The sequence below is a fragment of the Ascaphus truei genome, chromosome 18, assembly GCF_040206685.1.
Source record: "Ascaphus truei isolate aAscTru1 chromosome 18, aAscTru1.hap1, whole genome shotgun sequence".
Taxonomy (NCBI): Eukaryota; Metazoa; Chordata; class Amphibia; order Anura; family Ascaphidae; genus Ascaphus; species Ascaphus truei.
Window position 1 is genome coordinate 16,015,545 of NC_134500.1, and position 27,391 is coordinate 16,042,935.

General features: G+C 42.3%; 1 protein-coding gene across 2 annotated transcripts in view; it reads left to right on the forward strand.

The window, feature by feature from the left end:
• The window catches only part of LOC142468958 (tropomodulin-3-like), a 50,145-nt gene that overhangs the window by 17,014 nt on the left and 5,740 nt on the right, over positions 1 to 27,391 (forward strand). For both annotated transcript variants that reach the window (XM_075575686.1, XM_075575685.1), the window contains exons 2-9: positions 2,612 to 2,795; positions 7,420 to 7,576; positions 20,652 to 20,774; positions 21,388 to 21,459; positions 21,805 to 21,935; positions 23,034 to 23,141; positions 23,945 to 24,088; positions 25,263 to 25,407. In XM_075575686.1, coding sequence (XP_075431801.1) covers positions 2,670 to 2,795; positions 7,420 to 7,576; positions 20,652 to 20,774; positions 21,388 to 21,459; positions 21,805 to 21,935; positions 23,034 to 23,141; positions 23,945 to 24,088; positions 25,263 to 25,407 — 1,006 coding nt within the window. In that variant the 5' untranslated portion in view covers positions 2,612 to 2,669. The remainder of the gene's footprint in view (positions 1 to 2,611; positions 2,796 to 7,419; positions 7,577 to 20,651; positions 20,775 to 21,387; positions 21,460 to 21,804; positions 21,936 to 23,033; positions 23,142 to 23,944; positions 24,089 to 25,262; positions 25,408 to 27,391) is intronic.

Genomic DNA, 27,391 nt, shown 5'->3' on the forward strand with positions numbered 1-27,391 from the left:
ATACATGTAGGATATGGCTTGGTCTGTGGCTTCAACGTGTTCAAGAATGTTGGCTACATCTTTACTTGGACACCTACCTCTAATAGTTCTGCTTTGGGGCATCTAAAAAGTAGCAGTTCAAAGTACTAGAGTTTGAGTTTAAAAAGTAGGCATTCTTGGAAAGAACCAAAAAGAATCTCCCTGGGTCTATAAGTTGCCCATTTCAGTTGATTTGGGATGTTTGTAGCCTTCACGTCCCAGAATTAATTTTAGTGGCACTTTATCTCCAAACTCCAGTAGGTTCTGGGGAAGGGGTGTTTAGTATGTAGGATACCCAAAACCGGGTTAATACTCTGTAAAGGAGTAAAGCAGCACATTTTACAATAACCCCAAAATCAAATATTTGTTTGTACATTACCTTAACCGGGGGATTCCCAACTGGGAGACCGTCCCAGCTAAGCTGGTTATCCCAGGTCATCCTGGTATGTTCTTGATGATGGCGGGAGGCAATCAATAAAGAGAGAGACATGGTAATGATCTCATCTATTGGCTCTTTACAGCCATCTAAATTATCCTCCCGGTATAATTAGAGCAAATCTCTAGACATGGGAATAAGAAAAAAATGTGCAGAATAAATGGCTGGTTTATCTCAATTGAATGGTTGCAGTATAGACGCACTGTAGCCTTTATATCCATGCTGCATATCCATGCTGCATATCCATCTGTGATTGCAAACATACTTCCTATACATTGGAAATTTAGGTCATCTTAGTTTTCATTGTCCTTTAGCGGTAACAGCCTTAGATATGTCATAGTCTTTCATAGTATATAGCCTGCTTACTATAGATAAGTAGTGAGGAAGGTCTTGTGTAGATAAGAAGAAAGTCTACTTTTAGCCCTGGTCAAAATTCAGTGCTAAAAAAAACCTGTCAATTATTCACATGGAAATGAGGGCTCAAGATGTATGTATATCTTTATATAGCGCCGTTAATGTACATAGCGCTTCATAGCAGTAATACATGTGACAATCATATAAACAACACATAATACAAATAACACAACGGGGAGAAGTGCTTCAGACCTAAAAGTAACATTTAGGAAAAGGAGTCCCTGCTCCAAAGAGCTTACAGTATAAGCTGCCTAGGAAAGACCTTAAAGAAATCTGGCATTACCTCATTGTTGGATAAAGTCAGTGGAGATAAATAGACAGGTAACAAGGAAATGTTTAATGGGTTTAAATACTGTATATTTTTGACCTTTTTTTCATCTTTAATATCTTTTATGATGAAACTACATATTAAACACATTGAAATGGGTCACCCACACTTTTTTTTTTTTTTACATTTAATTTGTCATTATTAGCCAAAAAGATATTGGGGGAGGTGTGGCAGGACGGCCTCAGGGTGTGGTCACTAAGTCCCAAACGATGGTTTAGGCTTAACTTCAGTGGTTTTATTTCCGGTCAAACATTAGGCACACCGTCCCTTTAAGGCAAACACAAACCCTAAAAAGAAAACTTACTCCACGGTAGGGAGGCTAACTATACCATATAAAGCTACCTGCGAGTTGGCCGACTAAACCGGTTACCAACTTTAAATAACAGATTCTTGTATATAGAACAATATCTTGTTTGGTGGGGACTCCTGTCCTAAGGCGTGTAATATAGTGCATGCGCTACCGTGCGCATGTCAATTATAATTGGCTGTGTTAGCCAGACTTCTCTATAATAGGGGACGCGTGAGCGGTGGCGGGGCAGACCAGGGAAATTACAATCCAATTGTATTTTCGCGCTGCTGCCATGCTCCGAAGCAATCACAGCGTGGCCTAATGCTGTGACATCAGTCACGCCCCCTAACCGTAACAACTAAACGCTTATGCGCAACGCCAGGCGCACGCACCAGCGCCTACTATATAACAAGCCTAAGAGAGAATTCAGGCAATCTTCCAGGATCCAGCAGCCTGGACAGCTCTGGTGTGTGAGAACCCACCCACTACCAGCAGTAGCCTCCTTATCAAGCTGCCTGACAGCTGTGTTAATTCAACCCTGATTGCTCAGGTAGCTGTAACTGGGTTAACCTTCTGACTGCTGGTTTCAGCAGTCACAGGTATGTTTCCCAGGCATATTCATCAGCATGTGACTTCACCCTGTCACACGGAGGCACAAGAAGTTCCAGAAGATTAGAATTAGATAGCATCTAAAGAAAATAAGAACATATTCATTGTTAATTATACAAAGGAATTGTTCCTCTGAAGTTTACTGTGCAAGGAGTGAAAGGGCGGGGCATGGAGTGTTCATTGAGTGGGCGGGGCATGAAGTGTTCATTGAGTGGGCGGGGCATGGAGTGTTCATTGAGTGGGCGGGGCATGGGGTGTTTATTGAGTGGGCGGGGCATGGAGTGTTCATTAAGTGGGCGGGGCATGGAGTGTTCATTGAGTGGGAGGGAGTAACAATGTATTTGTACAGAATCCAAGTATAGTAAGCAAAGGTATAAAAGGATATTTTTTAATTGGCACTTCGGGGAGGAATAGCTGTTTTAACAGTCTGTTGCCCTTACCTTTTCCTGTGTATAATTCAGTCTCCGAAACAAAGCTAATATAAAACCTTGATTTTCATGTTTGTTTTTTTTAATAGAACAGTGAACCTAATAGGAAGGTGCAACTCCTCTGCGTCCTACAAATCTGCTGGAACCATGGCTTTGTCTTTTCGAAAAGACTTGGACAAGTACAGAGACCTCGATGAGGATGAACTTCTTGGCAACTTATCTGAAGCGGACCTGAAACAACTGGAAAATGTTCTGGAAGAGCTGGACCCTGAGGTCAGTACAGAGCCTACACATGAGTCTCTCTAGCACGTGGCTGTTTTCCTTGCTGATTAGCCCTGTAGAACTGGGATAAGCGTTTTCAAGCAAGGGAAATGTGTTTTGCTGAAGTCACCACCTCATCTTCATAGAGAGCTAGTCCTGTCTCATTTTCTTTTCATTTGTACTTGTTGTTCTATGCTAAGGGTAAAGGGAAAGAGCAGTGTAATAAGCGCTGATGCGGTGACTGTGACAAATGACACAAAATAAGTGACAGTATTATATACAGGCATACCCCGCATTAACATACGCAATGGGACCGGAGCATGTATGTAAAGCGAAAATGTACTTAAAGCACTACCTTTTCCCACTTACTGATGCATGTACTGTACTGCAATCGTCATATATGTGCATAACTGATGTAAATAACGCATGTGTAACAGGCTCTATAGTCTCCCCGCTTGCGCACAGCTTCGGTACAGGTAGGGAGCCGGTATTCCTGTTCAGGATGTGATGACAGGCGCATGCGTGAGCTGCCGTTTGCCTATTGGGCGATATGTACTTACTCGCGAGTGTACTTAAAGTGAGTGTACTTAAAGCGGGGTATGCCTGTACAATATGCTTTACATTTAAAGTGAGGGCTGCCTAGGTAAAAGGTTAACACAAACCAGTGCAAATAATACAAAAAAAGGGGGAGAACCGGCGCCTCTAAAATATAAAATCTGACCAAATATAAAGTCCAACAAGAATGAAGAGGAGTCCTGGGAGGAATCTTCAATGAAGTCTCAATCGGGACAGACAAACATATAAGACAAAGATTAAAAAAAGACAAAAGAAAAAAGATCATAGTGTAACTTACAAAACAAACAAAAAGCACTGAAAGGATAGATAAAAGGATTATTACAAATTTAATACAATGTAAAATAAATGAAACAACATACACATGTATGTGGGCTAGAGACACTAATAAGGTTGTAACATCCGGTAGGGGTAAAATTGGAAACCTACTTACAGCAATGCTGAAAAGTAAAAGCCCGTAGAGCAACTTGTCTTTAAATACGGACCAAATCCTCTGCAAAGGTGGAAACTGTAGCCTTCAGCGATCCACACCGCTGGAACAGCCGCTGCTAAACCACACACAGACTTTGGAGTGAGTGGGATGTATCGCAGAGGGGAACCGGAGCTGCACGCTGTGGAGGGATCACCTGGCACCAAGCACACAGACCATCAGGTCGCGCGATGTGTGGGTGACATCACACCTCAGCGCGAGAGCAGGGGGAACACCCAGGAAGGCAGAAAAGCTCAGAGGAGCTGAGGCAAAGTCTGAGAGGACAGTGCGCACACGGGGGGGGGGGGGGGATGATACAAATCTCAGCCAGATAAAAAACCACCCTACATGTTTCGTGACGTCAGTCACTTCATCAGGGGAATGTATGGCATCAGGCTTTCCCCTGATGAAGTGACTGACGTCACGAAACATGTAGGGTGGTTTTTTATCTGGCTGAGATTTGTATCATCCCCCCCCCCCTGTGTGCGCACTGTCCTCTCAGACTTTGCCTCAGCTCCTCTGAGCTTTTCTGCCTTCCTGGGTGTTCCCCCTGCTCTCGCGCTGAGGTGTGATGTCACCCACACATCGCGCGACCTGATGGTCTGTGTGCTTGGTGCCAGGTGATCCCTCCACAGCGTGCAGCTCCGGTTCCCCTCTGCGATACATCCCACTCACTCCAAAGTCTGTGTGTGGTTTAGCAGCGGTTGTTCCAGCGGTGTGGATCCCTGAAGGCTGCAGTTTCCACCTATGCTAAGGGTGCAGAACTCCAATCCTCAAGCACCCCCCCTCCCCCCCTCCTTCCCCACTCCTCCCCCTTCCCCCCCCCCCTCCCCAATAGGTCAGGTTTTCACGATTTCCCAGCTTCAGCACAGATGGCTCAATCAGAAGCTCCGTCAAAGACTGAGCCTCTGATTGAGCCACCTGTGCTGACGCAGGGACTGATTTAGCCACTTGTGCTGAAGCAGGAATATCCTGAAAACCTGACCTATTGGGGGAGGGGGGTGCTTGAGGACTGGAGTCGAGACCCCCTGCTAAGCTAAAACCAGAGGCCCCTCCTACATACCTTTCCAGCTTCGTTATTTCACAAACGTCAACATTTTTGTTCCATCTCCAAAATTGCGTTAATATGAAGGAGCTATAATCGTATTGTCTGGCTGGCTTCTGTTTGTATTCAATTCCCCATAGGACCTTTTTAATTCCTCCCCGGGACCATGTTTTTCAAGGCTGTATTATCGCAGGAAAGTTCGAAGCAGCGAGACGGCACAGTTGGCCACATTTATCAATGTATTTCTTTCTCTTGCATTCATTGGTGCAGCAATACAATCTGCCCTCCCCCTCTCTCCCAATCTGCCCTCCCCCTCTCTCCCAATCTGCCCCCCCCCTCTCTCCCAATCTTCTTATAAAGAAGTTCTGATATTTATTTTACTCACACGCTCTCCTGATCCTCACATCCCTGTGTTCTGTTTACTTTTCATGATCTGTGTTTTGATGCCTTGTAAAATTGCAGAGGCAGCACCTATTTTGCTTTAGCTGGAATTTTGATGTCCCTAGCTTGATGTGGTTGGTTGTTTTTGTTGGAATAATGTTTACTTTTGCGCGCTTCGCTTTTCTCCTGTGCAGTGTTTATGGCTGATGCAGAGCCCGAAGTGCTGAGGTATGCGTGTCTGGGTACCCAATGTGCTTTGTCTCCTGAATCCTTTCCTGGGATCCGCTGTTCAAGTGGTCTTGCCCTCTATGGCTTTTAGTAATGCCAGGGCATGGTTGCATCATTGCCACGGGCAAATAGCTGTGCAGGAAATGAAAATATAAAGTGACCCGATGTTTAGAGTTCTGAAGAATGAAATGATATGTGATGTGAATGCAGAATATCCATTGATATACCAACCAGGCGATAAGCGATTTTAAAGCGGCAACCCAAAGGTGTGGTGTGTGATGTGTCCACAAGAGAAAAGAGGTCCTATACCAAGCACTCAGATTTAAGCAAAATATGATGGACTTTATTATTAACACAGAAAGAAGAGACTGAATCGAATGCCAAATAGCAAAACCCAGAGCAGAAACTGATGTTTGGGTAGTCCAAAAGTCCAAATCAAGTGTCCGCTTACAACACTAATAATCTGATAGCAGACATGTAATGCTGTTTTGAGTAACAGTGCGAAAGTAGTTGCAATGTATAAAGTTCTGGTATAGTCAGCAGTGAATAAAATAATACTCATCAGTTAGAGAGTTTCTTCCGTTAAGGGTGTAGAGAACCGCATGATGTGTAGCAGAGGTAAAGGCAATGCAGTTCGGTCAGACAGTTGGGCACGCCAATCCTACAATGCTGCGTTCCGTAGTAAGCCAGAGCCCCCCACACTCGTGACGTCTGTGGGATAAGTCCTGGCGCAGCAGACAAATAAAGCAGCATATGGTCAATGACCAACTCAGTCTGTGACGTCTGCCATTGGGAAGCGATGGAGCAGCGGCAATTAACTGATGAGGATAATGGAGATGTGGTCTCGGTTAGGAACTCCGACGGCCGTTTCGCCGTGAGGCTTCATCCGGGAGTGTTATTTCTATGCAGAGCAGATACGTTATATTTAAAGGCGCAGCCAGGGTTACGTAATTAATCACTTGATGTCTAAGCCCCGATCAGGAACTCTTTTGTGATACTTTTGTGCTTGTATGTATGTATATATGCATGTATGTTGAAGCAGGGGGTCTTTGAAACTGAACCCCATTCATTTCAGCTCTGGGAACCCCCTGCTTCCGGAGATAATTACCTGTGATTTAGGTGCCGGTAGCCGCTCTCCTCAGCTACAAGGGTTCACAATAAGTCCGCTCTTCAGATATTTCTGGTCTGCGGGCCAATAGGAAGCTGTGACATCATCGGCGCGGCTTCCAAATGGCCCATGTGACGTAGGAGCTAGTTACCTGAAAGCTCTGCTTGCTGAGACACGGCAGCTACCGGCATCTACTTTGGACGCAAGTATCTCCGGGAGCAGGGGTCCCCGGAGCTGAAATTAACAGGGTTGATCGCTCCTTTACAACAGTGACCTACTGCGTGCTGAGGCGAAAATACATGAGTAATGCCGAGTCAAAGTAACGGGCCAGGGTGACGGGCCATAGTGGGATATATGCAGATATTTTCTCTGTGATCAGTTGCTACACGGCATCTGTAGAAGAGGCAAGATATTCCCTTAAACGTTGGGGTAAAGATGCACAGAACGCGCTTGTGATCCGATTTCCCGTCTATCTAATTTCTCCAAGTAGCAGAAATAAGTAAAGGACCAGGCTTCCATACTTGTGAATAAAAACACATCTTTATTCCATCTGTAAAATCTGGTCCGAACACCTCCATGTTTCGACATCCCGTGCGTCCTCATCAGAGGGGTAACCGTGCTGCGCTATGGCGAAAACTTTCAAACAAAAGCAAGGGACGTTTCTGCAAAAACATTCATTAGCAAAAGTACTGTGGCAATGTTTTGGGGCTCACAGTAATTTTTGTATTAGCTGCCTTCATTATTATCACTATTATTTTGAGTTATTTGGGGGATGATGGGGTATTGCCAGTGGTTATGCCGCATAGAGATGTATTCTTCGTTTGTTTCACAGAATGCACTGCTGCCAGCGGGATTCCGACAGAAGGACCAGACCGGGAAGGTGGCCACAGGCACGTTCAACAGGGATAGTCTGATGGACTACCTGGAAAAGGACGCACTGGAACAGAAAGACAGGGAGGACTACGTACCATTTACTGGGGAGAGAAAAGGTATGCATGCAAAACAGTCCGTGTGTGTGTATTGGATATATAGATATATACACACACGTATATTAGAGGTGGTTATACATCAGGCATACTCTATGTATAAATCCACATGGTGTCATTATTTCCTTCGAGGCATGTACAGACTAGTGCTCAAACATGTCCTGATAACTAAAACTACACAATACTCCGAGCGAAACCAGAGTCACTTGTGTTGCTGAAATAAAATATATGGCCATGTGCAGTCATAAGTAAACCATTCTTTACAATGCTCCGTGTGATTAAAGGGAAGATGAGTTGCCTTTTATAAGGTAGCCCGCCAATACACATTCAATGGTTAGGTTTATTTGTATGTTGATTCTATACAATGAGACTGCAAAATAAGATTCTTTAGCAATAATGGAAATGTTTTTGTTTTTTTAATAGAAATAATTCTATATTAACCCTATACATGCACGGTACATATTGACTCTGCCTTATGTTATATTGACCGACTCGGTGACGATCAATCCCAATTGAAGTCTGCAGAGTTTCATCTGAAAACGGTCCGTACGAGCGCTTCGGTCTATACAGAAGTATGGCTTGGAATAAAAGGTCCCAATTCTTTTACCTGTGGGGCGTGGCCTATGCCTTTTCTTAGACTGAAAATTGGATTGGGGGGGTTACACTGGAAATATCCTATCGAATAATGATTCGAAGGCAATTTGTGTATTCTCGTTCTTTCCCTTACTGTAAAATGGTAGGTGGCAAGGAACCAGCACCGAGAGACAGATTTGTTACCATTACTATATCCAGAAAGCGGAACCATTTTCTCTGCCATTTTTATCTGGGCAGCTGCGGATTTAGAGCTCAAGGCCATTCCCAGGGATTGCTGATCAAAAACAAGCATGCAAACATAAGCTTGTCAAACACAAATATGTGAGTAGTTTACTACATGTTTTCATAGTGATAGGGCCGTTGTCATGAACGAGACACATAAACCATAATAGATGCTGGTCTTCGGTGATGCCTTAAAAGGAAAGTTATCATTGACCATACAGTGGTAGCGGTTGATCTGTGCGTTTGTGCTAACATACCTGTAGATTCAGGAATGACTCATGGCTGTGATTTAAGTGGCATTTCCTCTCCCTACCTGATAAGAATTTGGCTGTTCACGCAACAGGCCAAGGTGCAAATAGGAGTTCTTCTCTAGTTGTGATCAGTTTATACAGTATGTACAGCGTGTTGTTGCCTATAAGCAGGTTACTATTATACCAACCACTGACAGAAAGGTGTAATCTCGGGTAGGACTAAAGTGACCTAGTGTCCATGCTAAAATGTGAAGATTAAACACTGGCAGCTCTTGCTTTTGGTTCAAGATTGATACTTGAATATCTAATTTTATGAAAGCAAGGTCAATAGCCACTATGACAAAGGACAGTCGTCCAGATGTGGAAACCAGTTCCAACTTTTAGCACCGTAAATCAAAGGAAAAACAGTGTAAATAAAACCTACCATATCTTGTATGTAGGAATCTGAATGGATTTTCACTGACCTTTTATTTTCTCGGTCTCCCACTCTTTATACCTTTATCCTTCTCAGCCATTATTTAAACCCCACAACCTGTATAGGGTCTCTGACTTTTTGCACATTATTCTGTCGTTTGTTCCCTGGTTTTATTGTAGAAGGCGAAAAAGAAAATGCTGCACTGTAGTTTTCCTTGCATATGTAGATTTGTTTTTAATGATTGTATGTCAAGTTACTGTACCAAAAAGGTCTGTTACTATACAATTAATTAGAATGATAAAGGATCCCAATATGAGTACCTTAGAATAATACTTTTAACCAAAAAAAGAAAATACCTTGAGGTTAGAACTGTGTGTCTGGGAGAAATAATGAATTTGTTTCACATTCTTCGTAAGTAAGATAAATGACACATCAGATGTGGTGTTATAGGGTGTGTGACTAGGAAGATGTGCTGTATTTCTAATTATCTTGAACGGCAGAAGCGTTGAGTGTATTCCACCTCAAATAATAATCTCTCCTTAGCCTGCCTTTGATCATTCTTCATGTCTCAAAAAGGGGGAAAAACAGCACCTGAGTCAGATTAGATTAGTAATGTCTATTAAATGCCTTGTAAAGAACAGAGCAGCAGACAGCTGTGTATGCATGTTCTACACCAAACAGTAATATTAATGGGCTTCACTATGTAATATCTGTAACATAACTTTGCTGTAGAAATCACAGGAGTCGGGCGATGTCCTCTCCAGTGACACTGCCTTTTATTTAGCGTTTTGTCCGTAGTCTCCTCGCTAGATCTCGTTTATATTTGCACAAATCATGGGAATCGGTAAATACCATTTCAACTCTACATCCTGCTCATACTTGTATACCTGATGGGATCTCGTTGCCTCTTGGGTCCTGCCCTTACATGCAGGAGACAATAAGTCTCCGTATAGTACAGATCCTTGCCCTTGCGTGCAAGAGTCTAGGTTCTTTGATGTGAGCATTACCCTACTGGCACCAACCATCTGTTTCGAACTATTTACATCTGCCGTGTTTACATTGTATGTTTCAAGAGTGATTGTGTATGCATGAAAGTATTAATCTCAATTGCTTCCCATGATGAAGTATGAATTGAAATACTCTGCATGTATGGAGATCATCCATCACTGGACTCCATTTGGTGACCTTAATGTCCCCACTGTCAGTGCAGAAAATGGTCCAGATGTCTAGATCTGCAGTGTAACGCTCAATGCACAGAGAGATAGTATGGCTGTAGTGTGCATTGTGTTTACAACTATACTTCTTCCCACGCCATAAATCCTTTTTATAACATAACATGATAACATTTGTATACATTTGCTCATTAACTTGCTAATAAATGTAGGAAGTGAAATATGTCAAGTTACAGAATTGTATTTGTGGGACCCATGATTTTCAAGGAACCCCTTTTAAAAACAGAAATTATACAAAAATCACGCTCCAAATGTTTAGAAGACAAACATGTGTTGCTGTTTAAATGGATGTAACTTTCTGGGTTTTTTTTTTTATTATTATTTAGGTGCATTGTTGTAGTGGGAGAAGATCACTCCTGAGTTATCCCATGGTAGCGGTTTCTTGGTATCTATACAATTCATTCTGAATTTGTTTTGCACAAAGCCTTTGGGATTTGGCAAGTGATTAATAGTCTTAACAAAAAACATCTCGCCATCGTATGTCATTGCTGAATAGAAAATACCTACAGGCTTTCTATCCCAGTGAAGAATTCCAGATTTTCTCAGCAAATGAAAATATAACTTGTGAGCACAGTCGCATGTCTCAGACAGGTCTGCAGGGCTGCTTTTCGCCATTATCTCCCAGTGCTTCCACTGCAGCAAGGGATTCTGGGAAATGACATGCAAATGAGCACAGTGTCACCTTTTGCTTCAAATCCATTTTGACATGGATCCCTATGACGTGTTGCCTGATGTGTATGGCTTTGAGAATAATATAGGGCAGATTAATTTTAGAAATGGTGGATAATTATTGCTGACAGGAAGGACTTGGTTTTCAAACTTTAGATGAAGAGTAGAAACCGGAATTGAGGCAAGAAAATGAGTAGACGTGCAAATCAAGTGCCTGCCTTATCTTTGCACAGGGCTGCTCAACTCTAGTCCTCAAGCTTCCCCCCCCCCCCCCCCCCTCCCCAACAAGTCAGGTTTACAGAATCCTGCTTGTGCAGCCAACACAACACAGACAACCAATTTCTTCAAAGTGCAGGTCTCCTATACAGATACAAAGTAGAACCCTACCCACACGTTCATAATGCAATTCTCTATTTAATGTAACAGCCAAGAACAGTGGGAAACAAAGTTTCAGGTCCCATATGGACCTTTCATCCGGTCACGACATTGTTTTCCCGCTGTGTGGGTAGGGTTCTACTTTGTATCTGTCTTAGAGGAGACGTGCACTTTGAAGAAATTGTTTGTATGTGCGTTTGGTGCAATAGCAGGAGTTCAGGATGAGTTTCTTGACTCATTATAATGGGATGTATCAATTATACCGCTGTTCTTTCTGCATCTATAAAATCACCAGTCGTCCACTTGAGTAAAAATTCTTATTTTCAATTTGGAAGCAAATTAAACTTTGAGTTGGTTAAGGGTGTTTGATGTATAGTCCTCCTATGTATTTGCAGATATATTTGCAGTCAGAGAGCGTTCATAAATACGAGATGTTAAAATCTTGTCTTGCAGTGGAACAATTCATTTGTTGTTTTACAACACAAATTGGGTCAAAGTCTCTCCATGGGAAAGACTCAAACTGAAGTGCCAGAAAAGCAGAATAATCTTCCATACCCTCAATCCATGTTATCATCCCGAAACTTGTGACCGAAGTCCTTCCCCGTTCTTTTGCATGAGATTAAGTTATGATCCTTTCCAGCTATTCAAATTAACTGGTATTCAAATTCAGATGTTTCCTTCATGAAGTCCCCTTAGGTGCAATTTTATTTATAGTGATAACCAATTACATTGCGAAATACATTTCCTGCCTACATGTTTTCCACTGTTGCTAACTTAAACCCCAAATTATACGGTGGGGATCAAATTGACAACCCCTCTCTCTCCCCCCCACCCCCCCACTCCTTATCCTGCAAACACCACCTTTTTGGCTGCTGATCAGAAGAGATGCAGGAAACTAACGCTCCCTTTCTACTTCTCTCTCTTCGTCTTAAACGTTCATCTTTTATAGCCACTGTACATTTGCATGTGTAATAGTTTAGATGCTAGTAAAAAAAATGTCCCCTAATTTGGCAACATGGCTTGGTAACTCCAAGAGGAGGCTACATCTGAGCAATATTTAGCTGCAGATGCATTTTTTTACTTTTGGTAGTGTTTATATTTAAGAAGTTTGTAAGTGAAGTTTCTTTTATCTGGTGCAGATTGTTAAAGCAGCAATATTACATCCCCCCTTTATTTTATTTTTTTCTTATTTGTATATGTAAAACATGTGACCATGTATAATTCTACATTCTTGCTTAAGCTGCCAATAGTTTGATGCTCCTGTAATAAATCTGTCAAAATCCTTACGGTGTGGTTAACATAATGGCTGCTTCAGTCAGTGTAACTCAGCAGCTACAATGTATCTTTTATCCCTACAGTAACATTATGTATTGTTAGTTTGCAGCTCAAACCACTAGGAATATTGCCAACAAATTATCACAAACAGGAAAGTGTTATAAAGATCTTGCACTGCTTAGGTGAGTTAAAACCTGGTATAGACGTCAAACGATAATTTAAAACATTAAAAACGGCATTAAGAGTTGAATATATATATATTTTTTTAATGCAGTATGTATTATCTAATACCACAGAACGGCTATAGATATCCTATCTATCCTATCTATCTATCCAACACAGGTGCAGAATTTGATGCATCACATTGTAACTTGTGCTCCAGGTCACTTCTGTTCACACCAAATCACAACCTGCTGTACACAGAGCAAAAACTGGAGCAAGTAATTGATTGGTGCACAGGAACCCTGTGTGACAATGCCACTCTTTGCCCCAGTCACCCTCATCCTGTGCCCAGGACATACCTGAAAACTAGCGGTAACGCTGCATGTGTTTTTTTTTTCCTGGTAAAACATTTTAGATATAAATAAAATGCCCCTGGTTTCAGCAGAACAATGCTGTCAGAAGATGTAGTTCATTGTAATATAAAGCTTACTAGAAATGCTGCCTCAATAACAAGAGTATCTTTGTGCTGTTCATCATGAACAGAAAGCCACAGATGCATGAATACTTTGCCAAAAAACAGATTACACACGATGCTCCAAAGCTTTGTGGTTTTCTGCTTCCGAAAAACTTTGATTTAAAAGAGTTATCCATGCAATATCCTACATGTGTTTTATTTTTATTTTTTTTAATCAGTTATATAATAATATTAGATACTTCCTACATTTGTTTTATTTTAGAATTCAACTCTAAATGCCATATTTAATGTTTTAATATACTGAGCATCTTTTATTTCTATCGCCGGTTTTATCCCACCTCCCCAGCAGTGCAAGATCTTTGTAACACTTTCCTGTTTTGTGATCATTTGTTGCCAATATTCCCAGCAGTTTGAGCTGTAAACATAGATAATGTTACCTTCGTAATGTAAGAATACATTGTAGCTGCTGAGTTACACTGACTAAGGATAGATTGAAACTGAAAGGCAGCCATTTAGTGAACCCTGGGAAGCAGGATCTTTGCTGATCGATCATTGGAGAACGAATCGATCGGCAGCTTAGGTAATTAGTTTTCAATAAAGGTAATCAAAGGCTGTGTATATTAAAACAAACTTATATATTTTTTTAAGCTGCTCGGATTGCCTTTAATTATGAACGCAGACTATTTTGTTCCCAACTCTCTGATTCTTCTACAGCGAGACATAGGGGATTCTTGCCACTACAATATTAACCTTTATATTCATTGGATAGTTGACCCAAAAGAGCTCAATGGGTTGCTATAAACAAAATATTCTCAGCTCTTTCGTTTTGGAAAAACTTTTTTTTTTTTTTTAAGTTTTCCAGTTTCTAGTGTGGGAACAGATTGATGAAATTCTTGAGGCCCCTACAAGTAACAATTGATCAGCGGCTACAAGTGAACCCTTAAGGAACCAGTCTATTCTCTACTGTAGTTACAAAAAGAACTACTAAAGTTGTTTTCAATTGCAGTCTGCAAAATTGGGGGGGGGGGGGGGTTTGTTTTTTTTTTTAATTTATTAATTTTATATTTTCTTTTAATTTCAGAAGATTTGATTTGAGATTATAACCCCAACAATATACAAATACAGTACATAGAAAATTAGACCAGATCAGAATCATCTGGTTTACTATGTCTGCCAATTTTGCCTACTCTCAGTAAATAATAATGCATCTTTATTTTTTCTTCCACCTCACTAAAGCTCCCATCCGTGTCCATAAAAAAAAAATATATATATAAATATAATATTATTATTACATTTTTTTTTAAATCTTATGCTATACTTACCCTCCATCCACATTACCTCAGTTGGGAAACTGCAACATGCTTCCACTACCCTTTTAGTGAATACTTGTCTTGCGTTCCTTTGTGTGCCACCTTCTAGGCTCAGATCACTGTTGTTCTTGCATGTGTTATTTTGAAATATGCTAAACCCAGTACCTAGACTTCCTATTACCCCTCTTCCTTTCTTTGTGTGTGTACTGAACCTGTATGCTTAGATTTCCCTTACACTGTGTGTGCCTTACAAGTCAAAGTCACTGATCCATCATTACATGTTGGTTTAGAGCTTGATGTTTTGTTTAATCAAATGTGCATCAGGTCACTTTAGGTAAATACAAGAAATCTTCTGCTCGGGTCTGCTCTGTTCGTTTCTCCATTGTATTGTCAATCAGATGGCATGATCCAGGGTAGGCTGCTGCCTGTGCACCCATTCTCTCCACGTGCTTTGGCACAGAAACCCTAAAAAAAACACATGGCCCACCAAGGTAAGTATATGATCAAATGTAATTAGACAAAGCAAATATCCAAACGTAGAACATGGTGAATAGTAGGAGGCTCACAACGGCAACTATGGGCGCTGGAAGGAATTAGACCAGCGTTCGGCTGCCAACAATGTTCCTGCAGTTACGTAGCATCGTCCTAGTTGGTCACCGAGAGAGAGCAGGAAGTGACGTCTCCAAAGGCTCCATCATCCATTTTATGGCTCTTATTGAGCCTGCTGCTTTCCACCATGGTGTAAGTTTGGATATTTGCTTTTATCTTGGTACATTTTATCTTGTACGCGCCTCAGTGCCTCTTGTCTCTTTCTCTGATTTCTGCCCTTTAGGTTAACAAACTGTTGCCCTTATAAAGGAGCAATCCTTGCAATATCCTACATGAGTGTTTTTTTTAAATATATTTGATCAGTTTTGTAGTATTTTATTCAATTCAACTCTTAATGCCATTTTTAATATACTGAGCATCCTTTGATTTCTGTAGCAGGTTTTATCCCACCTCCCCAGCAGTGCAAGATCTTTGCAACACTTTCCTGTTTGTGATCATTTATTTCCAATTTTCCCCACAGTTTGAGTCATAAACTGTAACAATAGATAATGTTACATTACTAGTGTAAGAATACATTGTAGCTGCTGAGTTGATTTGAAACTGAAAGGCAGCCATTTAGTGAACCCTGGGAAGCAGGATCTTTGCTGATCGATCACAGGAGAATTAATCAATCGGCAGCTTTAGGTAATTAATTTTAAATAAAGTTAATCAAAAGATGCATATATTAAAACCAATTAATTTAAATTTTTTTGGTGGCATTTTTTTTTGTCTGCCTCACCTGAGTTTTAATGCATACATTGCCAGAAAAGCCTGCAAAGCATTGCCAAATAATACTTCTATGCTGCATTGCCTCCCTCCAATGTATGGACAATTCAAGGCTGACTTCTTTGCACATACCGTAAATAAATGTGTTTGTATAATGCTGCAGGCAAAATGTTTGCAAGCATCTCGCAGAGCAACTTTATACTGCAGGTCTTGTCTTCTTAAATGATATCGCCTGCATTAGTACAATATTCATTTGTGTTATTGGGTGGATTCCAATAACATGGCATATATAAGGTGTGCCGTTTTTGTAGTGCAGCCCCGCAAAGGATCTTGGGAAATCCTTGGACGATTGCCAAGTGTTTCTAGCGAGAGAGAATAACTAGATGCAATAGTATAAAGAGAGGGGAAAAAATGGCATTACCACTTGACAGGAGCCCGACAGGAGATGTGTTAAACTCCTGAAAAACAGTTTCTACCCACAGCGCACCATGAAACCGGTTTACTTGGTAGGATGAGGAGTCTAGATCGCTTTCAGCGCCTTGTACAAAGTCTCAGAGTGGTTGTTGGTGGCTTAAAGGACTGGAAAGGTTTACCTCCCATTACACCATCGTAAATGCTGTTTGAAGGACTCTCCCTGTGTGCACTGTGACATCCTTACTGTACATTGTGGGCTGGATTATAGTGTTAATGTGAAATACTACTTTTAGTGCAAGTCCTCCACCCTGCTAGTGGGTGCAGACTGGAGAGGCTACCCAACACTGCCATGGCTGGCTCCTTCCGAAATGCAAGAACACTCACTGATCACGACAGGCTTTTGTATTTATTTGTATATGCTTACGCACAATATAAGTGGTGATGTATATCTATGATAACATCCATTTGCTAGATGAGCCTTTTTTTGTTCCATTGGTATTCCATAATGTCATTAGTCCCCCTACATAGCTGAACTTGCTGAGCTTTAACCAGTGAGAACAGGAGATGGAGACTCTCAAACTCTGGCAGAACATGGTCCACTAGGCACGACTGGTCTCCATTAGGTACCAAACCTAGAAACCAGGTACCTGGTAAATATGTTTGTGTTACTATACAACAGTTGGTCATGCGAGCTAAGGGAAGACTCGTTTCTGCTGTGTGTCTAGAAATATCTTTGCTCTTGTACAATAGGCAAACTTAGGTGAGATTCTTCTGGTTTCGAATTCTCTCTGGGTAAAACTGGCAAACTTCTACCAAACAGGCTTGCGTTTGTCAAAAGAGGAAATTCTCGTGCACACGCCCAAGAGCTTGCAGAAGTTTTCATGGCAATGCTGGGCAAGCCTTGACCCCTGTTGCTAGTGTACTGTGCATCTCACGTACCTCTCAACAAACCATTGCTGATTTCGATTCTGGCACCAAATTCACAACACTTGTTATAACTCTCCTTTGCTAGAGGTGTCTGTGATGCATTGCACAACACTAGGGCAGGGACTGAGTCGGTTATTAATATGAATAAAAAGTTAACATAATCACACTGGTTCACCTCTTTGAAATGTCTGTGCCTCGAATGCAGCATTATTTATATTTAACGCTCCACCAAAAGTTTAACGCTTGCAATTTCATGTAAATTACATAACCTCCTAACACTGAATGTGAACGGAGCTACAAATAAATGAACTTGCACAAAGCAATTTCATGTGTTCCTTCTTTTAAAGGAATTGGTAGCAAGGTGACCTTGTTAATACGCTGCATGGATCAGCGCACAGGGAATTAAATTATGTCCGCACTCGGCATTCTCCGAGCTCTCCGCTCCAAAGAAATGAAATGTCCAAAATGCTTGAAAGTTCCTTTATCAGGCCACATGTGAATGCTTTAGGAACAGCAATGTATGGAGTAGCAGCTTTAACGCGGGCAGCAGTGGCACCAGGGATCCTGAACTAGTTCTCTAAAAGAGCCAAATCAGAAAACGTTTTAGGACTAAAAGGGCCACAATCTTATTGTAATAACTTTTAGATGCATTTACAGACTTAAATGATATTTCAACATTTTGCCAGCATTTTAATGTCTCTGGATCATATATTTAGTGAGGGGAACTGCACTTTGCTGTCTATGCAACTGGTCTGAAACTAGCAAGAGTAGAGAGTCCAGTGGTCACTAAGTCCCTTCACGGCTGCATTTGGCCTGCTGGCCGCCAGTTGAAGAGCCGTGATTTAGTCTGTAAGGCAGGTGTGCGCACACTTTTCAGACACCCCCCTGCCTGCTCTTACTACACCCCCGCCCCCACCTCCTCTTCATTACCTTGTCTCCGGCGTCAAATGGCGCTGCGGGGTCATGTGACATTACATTGACATGGCAACGTGATGTCACTTGACCCTATGGCGTTTTTGACTGTGTGGATCATGTGACCAGGCAGGCACTAGATACAATTGGTGCACTGCTAGAGAGGGCAAAAGTGGTGTGCCACAGCCTGTCTCAGAAGAGGAAGGGTATGAGACTTTGTAAATGGTTGCTATAGAAACAAAAATGTCTGTTGCATTACAGTACATTAAAAATGTCTTTAAAATTGTTTTTGTTCCCCCCCTCCCCCCCAAAAAATGCTACAAGTATTTTCTCATAGTACAGAACTGATTTATTAAAAAAAAAAAAAAAAACCCATATAGGATATTGCTTGAACTGCATCTTTAAGACCGTTCACAAGCAGGAAGCAGCCGCGCTAACAAGCAGTACAGAGATTCATGTCATAGATTACAGTGACATTAAGCCTCACCCAATGCTAAGAAGAAACACAAGGCTTACACGGAGATGAAAGCCGCGTATGGCTAATGAGGATGTGAGAGCCGGACGAGTCAATCAAACTGAGCACTTACTCGGATCATCAACCACTTGGGGGCCTCAGCCTACATGTGTCCTGAAGTCAGTGGGGAGGTTTGTTGCGGAGAACGGCCATGTCGGACAATGTAGAATTGCCCCATTAGTTATAAGGGTCAATTCTTCACGCACACCTATGGTCGGAGTTTTAAATTGTCTCCTTGGTGCTAACGTTGTGTTTAGTTGTGTTGAGGTTTCATTCTCGTTTGCATATTGGGTACGGTATCCTCTAGCAAAGTTATTGTGCATCTTTCCAGACTAAAGGCGCAGTTCGTGCTGATCGTCCCCTTGTTTTGCATTTTCATATTCAGATCTCTTCTTGCCCTTCTTAAAGCTGTTTTTTATTTTTAAAATGTGATGCTTCGTTCTGGACCTAGAAGTTTAAAATATTAAGTGTCCGGAAGGTTAAAATGGAGTCCTACCCGGAGCTCAGTGTAGTCTTAAGGTGGTTATATTAAGGTCGAAATGGCTCTGTGAGCAGGTTTACTAGCTCTGCACTTCTTTAACCCAGGCTGTGCTGGACAGCTGTGTAATGTGGCAGGCATAAGCTTAGAGGGGTCCATGTTAAAATGGATAAGATGCAAAAGGTGTGCTCATTTGCATGTCATTACCCAGAATCCCTGGCTGCAGTGGAAGCACTGTATGCTGGAGGATAATGAAAAGCAGGGCTGCAGACCGGTCAGGCCTCGTCCCCACTGCTCGCGGCTGTGCGCGCGACCCGAACAACGTACGGCCCTCTATGGAGCACGTGTGCGCGCTCTTACAAAGCGTGAGGGCACGACCGGATGTAGGGAAGACGAGATTAGCCTTTCCATGCAGCGACTGCGTCACATGGTTGACTGCCAATCAATGAGTGCACAGATAGTTTTAACCAATGGGGCAAGTACTTTTAAACCAACTAGAGCGCAAATGTGACATCATGGCCGCGCCCACCCCCCTAGACCACAGATCGGGGATGAAATTGGTGCACGTGCTGCCAGGCACTCCGATGCCATAAAAATAATGCGTCTGAGCACATAGACAGGTCTGCAACCCTGCTTTTCCCCATTATCTCTTAGGCCGCGATTACAGTAACCTCGACAATGCGCACAATCGCATGCCGCGAGAATTTAAGCTACAAAATGAAGAAAAAAAATTGCACCCCATCACATGAGCGGTTCAGCCAATGAGGGCAGGCAAGAGGTGTGCGACGCCATGCACGCTGTCACGCGCCTTCTATAAATGTAGCCTTGGCATAGTGATTCCACTGCAGCCAGGGTTCTGGGTAATGACATGCAAATGAACACACACTTTTTCACCTTTCACCTTTTGCCATGTCCATTTTAACATGGACCCTCATATAAGCTTATACCTGCCGCATTACACAGCTTTTCAGCACAGACTGGGTTAAAGAAGTGCAGAGCCAGTAACCCTAGACACAGGCAGCTCTTTTGACCTTTTGGGTCTCGTCGGTGTGAGGCTGGTTATACTGACTTTGCAATGAAAAGTAGAAATACGATATATTATTAAACAAGTTATGATCGGTCAAAAAAAAAGTGACAACCGCGCCACAATAGTGTTTTAAAATATAACTTGTGAACACATTCGCACATCTCAGACAGGTCTGCAGCCCTTTAGTCTTCAGTTTCTTTAAGAAAAAGAAACACTGGAAAATAGCAGTCCCTTCGAGACAAGTCATAGCGCACACTAAATGTGGTTGGACTCTCCATCTCCCAATGTTACGCCTCGGTGTTCCTTCACAGAACTCAACAACCTATAGCAACTACAATGATGCCACCACCAGGTCAGAATTGGTAGTTCACATACGCACTGGTTTCTATTCTCCTCTGGAAAACTACCCCTCCGTGAAGGTTCATATCAAGCAAAGTCAATTTTAATGAAGAATATTTTCGAAAGGTTGTAGGAGATTTTGAAAACTGACTTTGAAATGTTATTCCTTGCAGGAAAGGTATTTGTTGCCAAGCAAAAGCCTGTGGATTTCCGTACAGAAGAGAATCTCGCTCTCGATCCGGAACTGGAAGAGGCATTGTGCAGTGCCACGGATACAGAACTCTGTGACCTTGCAGGTTAGCGTTTGAAGGACAAATGTGACGTTGCATATTCATAGGTACTTGCTATGCATACAGGATAGATTGCATTAGCCACCGCTATGGCCTGGCAACAGATGACTGCGGAAGTGAAACCAAATAGTATGAGGAGACGCCTGGAGGATTAGTGAGCATAAAACACAAATTAATATACGTTGCCAATCCAGTGTAGATCTGATGCACTAAAGCAGGCTTGTTGCATTTTGTAATCCTTTCTTGGAGGCAATTAAAGCGGCACTTTAAAAACGGTTTCTTGCTGTGACACTTACATGCAGCATTACTATAAATTTGTATATGTAATAACTATGAAAGGCAGTATAGCTATGCTTCGCCTTTGAGTTAACGTTTTTTAAGCCCTATTCATCAACCGTGCACAGCTTAAAAATATATGTTGAATAAACGTGTACATTTTAATCAGTAAATGTGATTCCACACTTAATTTAAAAAAAAATAACATATTATACAAATGTCTTCGGTCAAATTAGTGGATAAGACAGGATTTGTGGGAAATTGTGACTCGTTAGGGCACAGTGACACTGCGAAACTGTGATAAGTGTGTGGATTGTTTTAACAGGTTCTCTTTTCCCAACAGCTATCCTTGGAATGCACAACTTGCTACCCAACAGTGGTATGGGCAATGGCTATGACGTCCAGGGATTTCCAAGTGAGTATTGAGCAGTTTACCAAATCTAGAGAACCGTGTCCGGATGTAGGCATTGTGTTAATGTGAGCGGCAGCTACAGTAACGTGTGTGCGCGTGCATCACTGTGTGCATATCACCTGCTATTTATATTATGGATTTCAGGCCGGAACTGGAAAAATAAATAATAGAAACATGTTCCAATCAAAACAGTTGGGTCTTGGTGGCCAACAGCGTAATAGTTATTCCACTAACTACTTAAGAGAGAAATATAAATCTAATGATTCACACACACTTCATAATTAAACCGCTTTTTTTTAATTGGAGGTTCAAGGTTTGAGTTTATTGATGATTTTCAATCATTTTCAGATGTGGTCAAAGCAGAACAAATCAACCCAGTTTTTGATGAACCTCCAAACCCGACCAATGTGGAGGAGACATTGAAGAGAATTGGAAACAATGACTCGCGCCTGGTTGAAGTTAACCTGAATAATATTAAGGTAATGTGGAAGGCTTAACGTTGTTTGCTGTATTCAAACCGCTTTCCTGGGCCACTTGTGTATGGTGCTCTATCACAGGGGCGCACAAGTCCTCCCCACTAGGTCAGGTTTTCAGGATATCCCTGCTTCAGCACAGGTGGCTCAATCGGTCGTAGCTTCAGCACAGGTGGCTCAGTCTTCGACTGAACCTCTGATTGAGGTACTCGTGCTGAAGCTGGGATATTCTGAAAACCTGACCTGTTGGGGGAGCTGGAGGACTGGAGTTGAGCCCCCTGCTCTACCACACTTTATTACTGCACTTCATGGTACATTGAACTAAATTGACAGCAATGTTCTTAGACTGAGATTGTAAGTGTATATTATGTGTGTTATTCGTAATAGTTTTTGAAACAGATTAATATTTTCAGTAATGATGCAAGTATATTACATGTTCAATAAAAATCAAATGTAAGGACGTTGATCAACTTAACTCTGAATCAATGTAAAAATATATGGTGCCATTGCTTTGTGTGCTCAGTACTGTGATTGGGTAATAATTGTTGAAGAAATGTTCATTTTTAAAAAATAAATAAGTTAATAGAGAACTAATTAAAAATTCTATCACAAAACGAAAATGTAATAGGTGGGGTATTCTCAATTAATCAGAGAATATATTGAGACACTGCCTACTATATGCTTATATAAAGAATCAGTCATTAGTGACGTGGTATCCTGGATAACTCCTACACTGCATTAAGGAGTAGTGGAGATGTGGTATGTCAGCAAAGCGTTATACTGTAGATTAAATTGGATCATATTCAACACAAATTACCAAACAAATTGCTACCGAGACATGACACAGTTTAAAGTTACTAAAGCACTGCACGGTAATGTGACGTGCAGGGTTACACAGTCCTGGCAATGATTCTCAAACTGTTGATCCTCCCAAAGTGGTGTTATACATCCAGGCTATAACACCCCCCCCCCCCCCCCCCCCTCTCAAAAGAAATGGACAGCACTTCCTTTTTTATCTAAATAGCTAATACGAATCCTATTTTATGATGTACCGGGACAACACAAGACTACATGTTTTTGTTTATTTTTTGCTTTTCCTTTCAGAATATTCCAATTCCAACTTTGAAAGATTTTGCAAAGGCTTTGGAATCGAACAGCCACGTGAAGACGTTTAGCATTGCTGCAACAAGGAGTAACGATCCTGTAGCTGTAGTGAGTATCTTAAGGGAAATGAGTGCATGGTGGGGGAAGTAGTTGGATTTATCAGAAAGCAGAATAGCTAATACAGCCATTAGCAAGTCCACCAACCAATTGGTCACATTGCGCTTTTCGGGTCTGTATGTCAGATGATGGGTGTACATCTATATATCTTATCCTACTGAAATTGCTCTATGAAGTGTACAAATATATCCAGTTCCATTAGCATTGATATTAGAAAGTCCCATTTGTGTTTTTTTGTAATGCATTAACAAAAGCAAATGCCTTTTCCCTTCTCAGTTTATAATGTTTCTGTTCTGAAAAAAATCCATATCTACAATGGGGTTTTTTTTTTGCCAACCTTTTCCCGTAATGGCCTTATTTGTGACTTGATGTGATACGCGCACGCAGCCTATAGCACTGGACACATGTTTGTGTCTGGGAATAGAAGGTCCATCAGACAGTTAAGGCTGGTGTTAGTTGAGGGTTAGCTCAGCGGTGCGCTAACTGGGGGGGGGGGCGTGGTAGAATTTGCAGGCGGGGGCGCGGGCTGTTACAGAGGCCCCGCACTCTTCCCCCAGGCAATTTATTTAATGCCGGGGAGGCGTGAGGCCTCTGTAACCTCACTTACCTACTGGCAGCCGGGTCTATGGCGTCGCAGGGTCATGTGACATCACGCGTCGCCATGGCAAAGCGCGTGACCCGCAACGTCATTTGAAGCCGTGCCTTCGGGGGACGGGGGCGCGCGAACGGCGCGGCTCCCAGGAAGAAACCTAAAACAGACGCTTCCTTGAAATCAAACTTTTCTTTTTCACAAGGCATTCGCTGATATGCTGAAAGTCAATCGAAGTCTGAGGAGTCTAAACATCGAGACCAACTTCATCACTGGAACGGGCATCTTGGCTTTGGTTGAAGCACTGAAAGAAAACGAAACCTTGCGAGAAATCAAAATTGATAACCAGGTAAGACTCTGAAGGCCATTTTTGTGCGGCAGTTTTTGGCTTTCATTTGTCATCACTATAAATGCCACAAGAGGTCTGAATCCGTGTGGCCCCCACCGATATGCCTTTGTGTATATCTCGGGGGGGGGGGGTTCTCATAGCTTTTTGTAACTTGGAAGAGCACATCCAAGCACATTGATGTCATTGTGACATGAATGGTCCTGTTAACCACATGATCCTGTGTTTATCCATCCAGGAGACATTACCACTTGGATACCCATACATACGCAGAGAAAGATCCTTATTGGTATTGTAAGAACATGGTCACGGGTGGCCGATAATGAACACTTGGCCAACCTGGTCTGTCTTCCCAAAACGACTTAAAGTTTAGGCAACCATTTAAATCCCGGCTTTTGTCTACATTTAAGATAACCTTGTATCTAATCACAACCAGTTTCGAATTCCCTTGTGTAACAATGACACATTTACTCTGCTCTTTCACACAAAATGTAAGAAAAAATGCTTGGGGGCTTCTGGAAATGAATAAATAAAATTAAACATTTGAATCCAAATTGAATGTGCGATTGAATTGCTCTGGCCCCTTCATTTCAAGCACTGCTACAAATGTATCTGTTTATCTTTTCATAAGCAAGGGTCATTTAGTTCCATTCTTTGGCCAAAGTATTTGAAGCCTTCAACCATGACACGGTGTGGCTCATCTGTAGGTCCTAACACTACCAAAAAGCAAAAAGCTCTAAGATAAGTATTTAACTATATAATTGGTGACGTTGGATGTAGCACTGGGGCTTTTTGTCCTTTGTTCTATACTTGAGGTCACTATCCTAGTAGCACTCCGTTTGACACAAATATATATATGATGTGGTGGACTTGTGTTCTGAGCTTACAGGGGCTGTCTGCTACAAATTTATTTGACTTATTTTTAGTTTCATAAGTTTTTGTTTCCTTGGAATGGAAATAATGTTGTAATTTAACTCCGCCATGGTTTTTTTTACCATATTTAAACCGCCCTCTGGTTATCCCAATTGTTTCACTCCTACCCTCAGCAGCAAGAAGCAGAAGACTGCCAAGGAGGGACTAATGATGGAAAAAACTGGAGGTTTTTTGGTTCCATTTTCCTTGTACTATTGTTACTATTTTCTTTTTTTTTTTTCTCTCTCTCTTTTACAAAACACAGAGACAACAGCTGGGAACCGGCGTAGAAATGGAGCTTGCACACCTGCTGGAGGAAAATACGGGAATTCTTAAGATTGGATATCATTTTACGCAGCAAGGCCCACGCGCAAGGGCAGCAGATGCCATAACGAAGAATAATGATCTCGGTAAGATGGAAAAGTTCTGACCAATGGGCCCTCTACCTCTAAAAAAAAAAAAATGGACTCGTATTGGGAGGGATTGGTTAATTGACGGAGGAATTTCATCTCTCTACTACAGGGGTGGCCAACTTCAGTCTTCAAGGGCCACCAACAGGTCAGGTGATCAGAATATCTCTGGTTCAGCACAGGCAACTCAATTGGTTCCAGCTTCAGATTCGATTGAGCCACCTGTGCTGAAGCAGGGATATCCTGAATACCTGACCTGTTGGTGAACCTTGAGGACTGGAGTTGGCCGCTCCTGCTCTAATGTTTTGCTACATATGCACAGAATTGCTGGAACATTTTTGCTGACACCATTGTACTTTTAAAGTATTGCCCATCCAGCATCATGAGGCCCCCTCCTACTGGGTGGGCTTATGGGAGGCATTGCTATGGGATTTAATTACCCCTGGACTGCAAATACAAAGTGACCAGATTTATTTAAGCTCGTGAAATGGTGTTTTTTTTTTTTTTTTTTTAACTATACATGTCAGTACTACATACAAAGATAACAAGTTAAATCAGTCTGAACACAGGCAGGTGTAGAAATGTTCTATGTGATTTTAGAAACTTGGTATTTTAATGTCTGCTGAGTTGAATAGTATATGGTCAAGAGTTTGGAATCAAAGGTTAGTTAAATGCTGTTAAAAGACAAAACAATAGAGATGGGTCTTTAAAAGATAAGGAACATAGGATTAACTATATTTACTTGGTGACAGAACAAAGAGGGGTTTCTGAATCAGGGTAAATAATTCTAAATGAAGAAACCGTGTCAAATGATTGACTACGCCGAATCTTCTGACAGTGAGAAAAACAGTTATTGCTTTAAGACTGCTTGAGGAAAAATGTATAAAGATTGCATTTGGATTGATAGAATTCAGAATCATTTACCACCCAAGCTAAGAACAAGCAAGCTAAGAACAAGCAAGCTAAGAACAAGCAAGCTAAGAACAAGCAAGCTAAGAACAAGCAAGCTAAGAACAAGCAAGCTAAGAACAAGCAAGCTAAGGCACGTTCTATAGTGCCGGGCGCGCGCGCAGAATTTTAGTTGGCTGACGTTAGTCAGCCTTTCTATAATGGCGCACGGCAGGGAGTCGACAGACAGCCGCGAAGACGGGGAAAATCGCGTGTGCGTGCGTGTGTGTGTGCGTGTGTGTGCGTGCGTGTGTGTGTGTGTGTGTGTGTGTGTTAAAATATTTATTACATTTGTGCAGTTTTTTTTTTAATGAATAATAAATTACACATGCACACACACGCACACGCACACGCACACACACACACACTGTACATTCACAGCTCTCACAGTATACATACAAAAAGCATGCGGCACGTGCGTTCGCATAGGCAGCCGCAGCCGCATGCAGTATAGAACGGGCCTAAGGATTCTCCACTCTACAACTACATTCTATATGCCTGAATGATGTAACCCACTGAAATGATGCTGAGAAGGTGAGAAAAGAACCGGACCGTGGACTATCTACTATATATTTTTGAAAGCACTGTATGTCTGCGTCCCAAGGGCCAATCGCATAGCAACTTTGGCCTGTCACTCCGGCTCAGACCATGCCCGCCCCCGCACACCTCTCATTGGCCTGAGGCGGAGTGACGGGCCACACACACACACACACACACACACACACACACACACACACACACACTCTGCCCCCCCCACCCCCCATCACGTGCGCCGCCCTGCACCGGCTCCGGACGGGAAGCGCGGCTCTCCTACCCCAGCCGCTCCCTTACCTCCCCGGCGCTACCTCCCCCTAAGGTAAGTCTCAGCGGGTCCCGCCTCAGCTTATGGCGCCAGTAACTCTCCGCGCAGCCTCGCGCCTCAGGCCCACACAGGGTGCTTCCTGCCGCCGCCTGCACGAGCCTCACTCAGCCGGACGGCACATCGGGGGACCAAGCGGGCGCCACGGGGGGGGGGGGGGAGCCGCGAGTCACAGGG